General features: G+C 43.8%; 1 protein-coding gene across 1 annotated transcript in view; it reads left to right on the forward strand.

The window, feature by feature from the left end:
- Positions 1-389: 389 nt before the first annotated feature.
- The window catches only part of cadm1a (cell adhesion molecule 1a), a gene marked incomplete at its 3' end in the record, with an annotated part of 173729 nt that continues 164188 nt past the window's right edge, over positions 390-9930 (forward strand). Inside the window, exon 1 of the mRNA XM_080836840.1 lies at positions 390-524. Within this exon, the coding sequence (XP_080692966.1) occupies positions 461-524 (64 nt within the window). The 5' untranslated portion in view covers positions 390-460. The remainder of the gene's footprint in view (positions 525-9930) is intronic.

Consider the following 9930-nt stretch of genomic DNA (forward strand, 5'->3'; position numbering starts at 1 on the left):
ACAAACAGATGAAGCGTTAGCCGCACTTCTGTTGCTTGGTTGAAATTCATTAGCGTTATCGTCTAACTTTGGCTAACGATTCCAAATAATCGGTCCACTGGGACCCGGTTCTCGATTCCTATCCCTAGCAGTAAGTATGCTGACTTTTATTAAAAACAACACCAAGCATCGATGTGTTCCATCACAATACAGTCATATTAATTATTTTACAGCTCAAAAAACACATTTAAGACTGCACAATCTCTTTAATAAAGTAATTGAAAACGTTTAACTGGCTTACTATAGTTACATTCCGAGACGGCTTGCCATAATCAAAAACCAACCGTCTTGCCATATTAAACGGCTTGCCATATCATCCCCTTGGTCTGTGTTGCATCTCATCTCGGAGACCCTCGCTGTTTTTGGTGAAGTCTCACAAGCGTCGCTACATCGAAGCAGGTGTTGGAAACCCAGGCTAAACATGGCTTACGGATTTATCTCCAGTATCTTTCTGTGGACCACCTTTTCGGCCGTTCTTTTGAAAGGTAGGATTTCACCGTTTGGGTTCATCATCAGAAAGAACAACCGTCAGGATTTCTGTGTTTTTTTGTTGATGCATGAAGGAGCTCGTGCCACTGTCTCTGCGCATTTTCGCAGAGCAGATATTTGATAAACCCCAATGTTAAACAGTTCCGTGCTATAAGTTGCGGACTAAGTTTAAATGAAAAGTTTGGATTTTAGGTAATGAGAAAGAGAGTATTGCACTTTACAACAAAGGCGCCGGAGTGAACGTATTGCCGGTAAGCGGGCATGCAGCGGTTTCTATCGTATTATCCTCGAGCGACTGTTTATATTGTTCTTCTTTCTTTTTCCGTCAAAGCTATTTTGTATTGGATACAACTTCACTTCGGCGAAGATGTACCTTTTGGCATTAGGGAACTGTTCCCTTGACAGCCAATTATGTTTTGAGATCGTTAGATTGTAGCAATTGTTATGATTTATTAAACCACTTTGAGCTGTTTCAATAGCCCTCTTTTCAATGGAGGGTAACGATTTAGTTGAAACTAAGAAATATTGGTCCGCCTTTATTGACGGTTCAGTTTTTTAGTAGCAGATGTTGTTTATGATTAGTGGATTATGTGAGAGATGAGAGACGGCGTTGTGTTGGTAGGCTTCAGAAACACAAGGACTCTTTGAGCTCAGCCCATGTGGTGTCTATGCAGTGCGAGCTACCGCAGCAGGCTTTTGTAGCGCAACCACTTGTTACAAATAGCCTGTCGAGCCTTTGCCGATCCATCTTGCATATGTTTACATTTCGGCGTGTGTCCTTCCGTTATCCATCTACCTAACGTGCAGTTGTCTTTGCAGTTATAAGTTAGACGCAACATCGTAGTTGTGTTGAGCCTCGAACGGCGGGCGCAGAATCGCCGTGCACCCGGTCGTGAGCTCCGTAGCCTCCTGACTGTTTTTGAATGAAACGCTGGTTCAGGCCCTGACGGGAGATTTGGCAGCCAGCTGGCGCAGATTTGGTATTGCGTGGTTATCCAAGACGAGAGGAAAAGTGAATCGGTCGATGTCGATGTGGCAGCCTGTTTGGTCCAAGTTTGTGTAGGTTTTTCGGTTAATCATTGTTTGACATCCATCCGAAAGTGGTCGGTGTCGTGGTCTTGAACACAGTAAAATGTTTATTTTAGATTTGGTCTGCGTATTGATCCATGCAGCCCCAAAGCAACGGTAGGGCAGTCAACATGGTAACGGCAGCGTGGACGGTGTTGCGCTTTGTGTGAGAGAGTTGCAGGGGAGCAGGTTTCTTTACAGGAGCAGAGATGTTAACGCTGTTGTAGTGACGGGCACATGGCTTGTTCGGTTACATTTTGTACGTTTGGACGCTTTTGCTCTCTCTCCCTCCCTATCTCTCTCTCTCTCACACAAACACACATACACAAGTGCACGCGAACACACACATACGCATACGCGCACACACACACACACACACACACGCACGCACGCACGCACACACACACACACACACACACACACACACACACACGTCTACACACACACCTACACAAAGGCTTCTAGCAAGTAGGCTGAGGGTCGCCCACCGCAGTGATCCTCGCTTGATAGGCGACCTAGTGCTGTCCGTGGTGTGTGTGTGTGTGTGTGTGTGTGTGTGTGTCCGTGGGCATTTATTTTTGCAAAATCGTAATTTGCAAAACATGATTGTAGAGGACACGCCAATCCACTGCCGCTGCGGTGGCAGCGTTTGGTCTGATCATCGAAGTTGGATCCTTGAATCAGAGAGAGGAGGGCGGGAGATGTCGGTGATTTAACAGCGACCTGTGTAGTCCACGCTTACACGTCTCAAGCACGGACAGGCTACAGCGTGTTGGCTTTGTGTGATGTGTTTTGGCCCTTTTATAAAGCTTCTGGTAACTTGCCCATACCGGCTGGCAAATGTATAGCCTAATGTTGAAGTTGAGACCATCGCAGACTGCCAACAGGTTCGCCGTGGCATCTGTTTAGGGGCTTAGACCATATGATGACATATCACCATTTAACAGCACCGCATTTTAAAGGAATTAAGCCCGAACTTGAGCCCCTTAATTGGCTGTAGATTAACAGTATTGTTATCGTCGTCATCGTTTAAGGTGACCGATTTAATAGCTTTATTCTCCACTGTTAGTTTTTTTTTTTTGCTGTTTCCAGCGACGTGGCTTTTTATTTGAAGTAGGCTAAGCCTATTTGGCGTCATTGCATAGTTACAACAACCCTAACCGTTGTTACTAACCTACTTCATTCCAACATTTAAGAGTGACTTATAGGTAATCACATGTGCTATTCAGTTTCGTTAAACAATTTCTCATTCTGTTGAGAGAAAACAGCCCGACGAACGTGTAAATTATTAATGTCACCCACAAAAATAGAAGATGCTGAATATTACATTACTGAACTCACTCTGGTTTTGCACGATAGAGATGTTGTCGGACTGGAATAATACATTATTAATATGTTATAGCCTATATTATAATAAAGGACAACAAAAACCTCACTTGTATCGTGTATTCGTGGCTATAAACAGACGACTGTTGTAAATAGCTGTGTAAGCACGAACAACAGCGCTGTTTCCTCAAATGTTGTCGGACGTGTCCCCTGTTAGTTTAATTGGAAGATAATCGCCTTTAAAAGAGATTTGCTAATTTGGCACGCTACCCCTCCCCAAAAGTCGGCCTATTCTGAGGTCTTTAGTGTGTGTGTGTGTGTGTGTGTGTGTGTGTGTGTGTGTGTGTGTGTGTGTGTGTGTGTGAGTCTATCGGATTACCACTAAATCTTTTGTTAGTCGAGATCTTTTGTGTGAAACCGAAGTGTTTCCTGACAAAACATTCAAGATGGTTTTCCCGGGTATTTTAGATCTACTTGACCTCTCGCGCAGGTTGTGCCAAATAGGCAGTGGTGGACAGTAACGAAGTACATGTAATTCGTTACTGTACTTAAGTAACATTTCCATGTATCTGCTGTACTTTACTCAAGTACATTTATTTGGTAACACTTTATACTTTTACTTCACTACATTTAAAGCGCAAATTATTACTTTTCACTTCTTTACATTTACAGAAACACTCGTTCCTTACTCGTTCCTTTTTTATTTTTAATAAAATACCAAAAGGTCAAAGTGTATCGCGACTATAACCAATCAGTGGCAGCGCCCAGCGCGCGATTATCTGCTGAAGTTAACAAGAGGTGTCGTCCTGATTGAAGAATTGCATTGTCAGGCTGGAGCTGGAAGCATAAGGTGGTGTACGTGCTTGTGGTCATTGAGAGTTCTTACTCCTAGAGATTATTAATATTATTTGTCAGGTAAATGGCTGAGGAGCTGACTGCAGCATCATCGGATGAAACAGAAGTTGGTGCCCAACACCCCTGGCCTTATTTAGCCGAATTGTTTGAATTCATCGAAAAGAAAAAAGAGTCCTATTACTTCAAGTGTCGCCTCTGCATTAAGAACACTACGCTGTCGGCATTCTGGAACTCGCCATCAAATTTAAAAAAGCACATCGAGGTAAATTCGCCATTACATGACTACTACTAACAGAGTGGTTATAAATATGCCCCGGTTGATTATATTACATTGAAATACATTACATTAACAGGTGCTTTTATCCAAAGCAATATGCTAGCACCCAAATTATCTGTGGAGATGGTAAGTGCCAGTTTAATACAGCCTCCCTCACCAAACGTTAACGCCGGGGACACAGTCGAATTCATGGCCAAGCGAAGTGAACTTTGCAATTCATTCCTATGAGGGAGAAGGCAAGCACATATGAGCGTAGCGACATTATTCGGCCAAGTTTAATATTAGTTTAAAAAAAGTTCAATATTATGAGTTCAGTTTGTTGGTTGGGCTGCTAGTTCTCGAGTTCTCGAGCTAACTTGTCTCTAGAGTTTAAACAGTTGTGAATGTGATTGGTATTTGTTATTTGTAAAAAACATTTTACTTTTGAATCTCTGATTTTAAGGTCATGAATGAATGCTATTGACTACTCTGTTTATGACAAGTGAAATTAATGGAAAATAAAATAATGAAACTTGAAGGAATGCTTTTTGTGTTGTTGCTTCAAAACCACTTGGTCTTACTGAAAGATAATATAGTTTTGACTATTTTGGGTTTGATTAGGCAAATGTAAAGCATTGTTCACCTGTTCAAGTAGGGGTTTTGATGTGACAGTAAAAAAAAAAAAATAATTTTTACTTTTAATACTTAAGTATTTTTGAAGGCAGATACTTTTGTACTTCTACTCAAGTAAAAAAATGAGGTGAATACTTTTACTTTTACTTGAGTAATATTCAATGCAATGTAACTGTACTTTTACTCAAGTACACAATTGGTTTACTTCGTCCACCACTGCAAATAGGCGACTAAAGACTGCTGCGTTTACCGACCTGAGTTAAACTCTGGACATTACCTAGAGCAAAAAAACACCACCATTTTTTTCTCTCTCTCTCTTTCTCTCTCTCTCTCTCTCCCTCCATCTCTCTTTCTCTCTTTTTCTCTTTCTCTCTCTCTCTCTCTCTCTCCCTCTATCTCTCTCTCTGTGTTGCGGTGGTGGAAGAATTTCAGAATTGCAGATAATCTCACAGCAAGACATCAGAGATGCATATAATTACCCACCTGTGTACCAGAGCAACTATCGCTGCTCTGTGTTATGTGTGTATTTGTTTGAGTGTGTGTGTGTGTGTGTGTATGTGTTTGTGAGCGAATACACCTGTAGGCAAGTGAAATGAGAAATTGGCCTTTAACTCAACCTATTACAAGTGCCCCAGTCTTGATGTTGTTTGCGTGTGTGTGTGCGAGCACACCCACTTGTAGGGAAGAGAAATGACTACTGGACCTAGCACAAGTGGTTCCTCTGCCTGTGTGTGTTTCTGTGTGCCTGTACATATCAGAGGGATGCTCTGTGTGATTGTGTGGCTGTGTCACAGACCGAACGACCAAACTAACTATCATGCTAACTATCTATTTATACAAACATACTTAATTGTGGAAAAAATGTGGAGAGAGCATTTGTGTATTAAAGAACAGCTTAGTGGGTATACAGTGATCTCGTAAGGTTACTATTACAATGGTAAGTAGAGCAATGAATCCGAAAACTGTAGATTGTGGCAATTATTTAAATTAAGTATAAATACGCCGTAGGCCGGACATTTTACCTATATTTCTGGCCATTGGTGGATATGTTGGCGCTGTTCCGAGTTTGCCATTGTAAACATTAGAAAGCTGAACAGAATGCCTAACAAACACCTGTAGCCAACTCTCTGTTAATAATGTAATAAGGATTCCATCAGTAAATGTCGAGTCAAGCAGCAGGACATCCCTCAATCCAGACGGTGTGAACAAGCTGGTGCTGCTGGCTATGGCCTTTGAGCCCTGTGTGTGTGTGTGTGTGTGTGTGTGTGTGTGTGTGTCTGTGTGTGTGTGAGTGTTTGTGTGTGTGTGTATGTGTGTGTGTGTGTGTGTGAGTGTGTGTGTGTGTGTGTGTGTGTGTGTGTGTGTGTGCGTGCGTGCGTGCGTGCGTGCGTGCGTGCGTGCGTGCGTGCGTGTGTGTGTGCGTGTGTGTGTTTGTGTGTTGGTGCTGCTGGCTATGGCCTTTGAGGGCTAATGGCTATTTTGATGACTTCACTGAAGATGACTTCCTGTCTTTGGTTGTTTCAGTCGAGGAACAGGTGGTACATGTGTAATGAGGAGGCCTCATCGCCGTTGGTATTGGTTTATTGGAAGCCCTTCAACCTATGCTATGTGTCATGTTTATATACCTTATAATCTTTCTTCCTATTCTTTTCTTAAATAAATACTTTTTAATGCATAATGTTGGTGCTTTTGCTACAGGAAAGATAAAATAATATATATTTGTATAAACTTTAGGTGATAAACATTAGATGGTGATGTAATACAGATACCGTTCATTTGTGTTTGCTTGTATTGTGATCTGCAGTGTGTTTGTGGTGTGTGTGTGTTCAAGTTCAAGTGTTTTTATTTGTCACATACAATACATTGAAGTGAAATGTAAAAGGGTATATGCTCCACACTGTGCAAAAAAAAAAATCAAATATAAAATTAATTAATTAATTTATGAAGATAAAATTAAAAATGTAAATAAAATAAAATTTAAAAATAACTCTAATAAAAATTTGAATTTAAATGTCTCACTGCCTGTGGATAAAAACTTCTCTTATGTCTCTCAGTCCTTGAGTTTAGGCTTCATAAGCGTCTACCCGATGGCAACAGGGTGAAGAGGCTGGCATTGGGGTTTGTGTCATCCCTCCTGATATTATTTGCCCTCGACTCCACCCTCTTGTGATAGATTTCATTCACGTTGGTTAGGGACGCTCTGATAGTCAGCTCAGCTGAGCGCACCACCCTCTATAGGTTGGCCTGGTCTTGAGCGGTACAGCTTCCGTACAAGACGGAGATGCATCCTGTGAGGAGTAGAAGGTCCTCAGGATGGGAGGGGAGACTTTGAATTTCCTCAGCCTCCGGAGGAAGTACAGCCGCTAACTAGATGACTTTGTCACATGTTGTGTGTGGAGGGTCCAGGTTAGGTCTTCAGTGAGATGCACCCCCAGGTACTTAAAACTAGGAACCCTCTCCACAGGCTCTCCGTTGATGGTGAGGGGGGTGAACCCGCTGCTTCCGTCGGAAGTCCACCACCATTTCCTTTGTCTTTTTTATATTTAGGGCCAAATTGTTGGACTGACACCACAGTGCCAGGTCTGCCACTTGGTTCTGGTAGGGCTGCTTGTTGTTATCAGAGATAAGACTCAGCAGCACAGTGTCGTCTGCAAATTTAATGATGGAGGTTGAACTTCCGGAGGCCGTGCAGTCATAAGTGTAGATGTTGTACAGCAGCGGGCTCAGAACACAGCCCTGGGGGGAACCTATGTTGAGGGTCAGCGGCCCAGAGGTAACACCACCCTCCACTTTCACGACCTGGGGGCGGTCAGTAAGGAAGCTAAGCACCCAGTTGCACATTTGGGTGTTGATCCCCAGCGTCCTCATCTTGTCGAACAGGCGGAGGGGGACTATGGTATTGAAAGCTGAACTGTAATCGATGAACAGCATCCTCACATAGTTCCCCCTCCCACCATCCAGATGGGTAAGAGTGGTGTATAGCAGGTTGGAGATGGCATCGTCTCTACTTCTGTTTGCTTTGTATGCAAACTGGAGGGGTTCGAACAAGTTGGGCAGGGAGGTGCAGGTGTAATTTTTCACCAAGACCGCTTGGGCCAGGGATGTATTAAAGATCATGGTGTACACTGGAGCTAGTTGGTCAGCACAGGATTTAAGGACCCTTTCCAGGATCTGGTCAGGCCCGGCAGCCTTTTTCCCATTTACCCCTTTGAACACCCTCCTCACATCACTCTCACTTACTATGAAGAAGGGATTGGTGTTATTGACAATCATGTCGGCCATGACTGCCATTGAGTTATGATCTTCGCTCTCCATCTCAAACCGTGCAAAGAAAGTGTTGAGTTCATCAGCAAGGGAGGGGTCAGAGCTACACACCGAGCCGGCCTTGTTCTTAAAGTCTGTCATTATTCGCAGGCCCTTCCACACACTAGCGGGGTCACCTGCGTTGAAGTCGGCTTCCACTCTGTCCTTGTATCGGCACTTTGCAGCTTTTACGGCCTTCCTTAGGCCATAAGCAGCCACTTTGTAGTCCAACATGTCCCCCGTAGAAATCCCAACATTATAGGCAGCAGTACGTGCTGAAAGTGCTGCCCTGACAGTTCCATCTACCCATGGCTTCTGGTTTGGGAAAACTTTTATTTTGACTGATGGTATAATGTAATTTACCAGTAGGTGGATGTAGTTCCCGACCACTTCCGCAAACTCACTGACGTCGTCGGAGGACTCCCGGAACATTTCCCAGTCAGCGTTGTCAAGCGCGTCTTGCAGCAAGCGTTCTGATTGGTCAGTCCAACGTTTTACCTCTTTAGTCACCACAGCTTCATTTAGGATCTTTTGCTTGTATTTAGGGAGTAGGAAAATGGCAACGTGATCGGATTTTCTGAATGCCGGCAGGGGGATAGCCTTGTAGCTGTCCTTGAACGGAGTCGAGAAGTGGATATGCTGTTTAAATTCAGGCAGGCCCCGGGAAAGTTTGGCTTTGTTAAAATCACCGAGAACGATGATAGCAGCTGCCGGATGACGATGTTGTTGTTTGTTTATCACCTCCTGCAGCTCGGATATGGCAGTATCTGTGTTGGGTAATGTTCCTCGGATCACGCCACTTGTTGTTAGTCATGAAACAAACTCCTCCACCCTTGGACTTTCTGGGCTCTTCCGTTCTATCCATGCGAGCGATAGAGAAATGCTCGGCGGGATGGATGGGGACAGCCAGGATTCGGTAAAACATAAAATGCTACAATCTCTGACGTCACGCTGGAAGGCAATCCTTGCTCCAATATCATCCATCTTATTCTCTAGAGACTGGACATTTGCTAGCAGAATACTGGGTAAAGGTGGATGGTTTGCCTTCCTCCTCAGTCTGTCCCGGATACCCCCTCTTCTCCCTCAGTGTTTTGACCGTTTCCTGGGCTTGTCGCTATTACTGTTATGACCGTCAGTTTGTCGGAAAATCTCAGCTGGAAACGCCGACTTGCTGTCAAAAGACCTGCTAACATAAAATATACCGCACTGATCCCTAATATCTAAAAGCATTTGGTGATCATATGTGATCATACTAAAAGTTTCATCAGTAAAACAGATTAAATATATAAAAATAGGTAAAATGCACAGTCTAAACATAGAGACCCTGACGGCGTCTGGACACAGCCGCGCCATCACCATGGCAACCCTCGGCTCTGTGAGTGCATGCGTGCATTGAGAGAGATGTGTGTGTAGTGTGTGTGTGTTTGTGTGTGTAGTGTGTGTGTGTGAGAGTGGTGTAGTGTGTGTAGTGTGTGTGTGTAGCTGGACGTGCTGAGAGTGGTGCCTAGTGTAGTGTGTGTGTGTAGTCTGTGTGTGTAGTGTGTGTGTGTAGTGTGTGTGTGTGAGAGTGGTGTAGTGTGTGTAGTGTGTGTGTGTAGCTGGACGTGCTGAGAGTGGTGCCTAGCCCAGGATCACTGATCTGTGATTGGTTCATCTTTATGATGAACATCAGCGCTGAGTGCTGACGGTATCAGATCTTTCATTGGCTCCTTGCCTTGTAGGCGTGTGTCCTCCTCTCAGACTGACCAATAGGAGGTGGAGCTGGAGGAATGGTACAGCGGAACCCCCAGTCAGATGCTCTTGCCTCACTCTGCTGTTTCTCTGCGGCTCTCAGATCTCATCTAGATCTCATCTAGATCTCAACTAGAGCTCATCCAGAGCTCATCTTGATCTCATCTAAAGCTCAACTAGATCTCAACTACATCTCATCTAGATCTCAACTACATCTCATCTAGAGCTTA

The sequence above is a fragment of the Sprattus sprattus genome (genome assembly GCF_963457725.1).
Source record: "Sprattus sprattus genome assembly, chromosome: 1".
In the NCBI taxonomy this organism is placed as follows: Eukaryota; Metazoa; Chordata; class Actinopteri; order Clupeiformes; family Clupeidae; genus Sprattus; species Sprattus sprattus.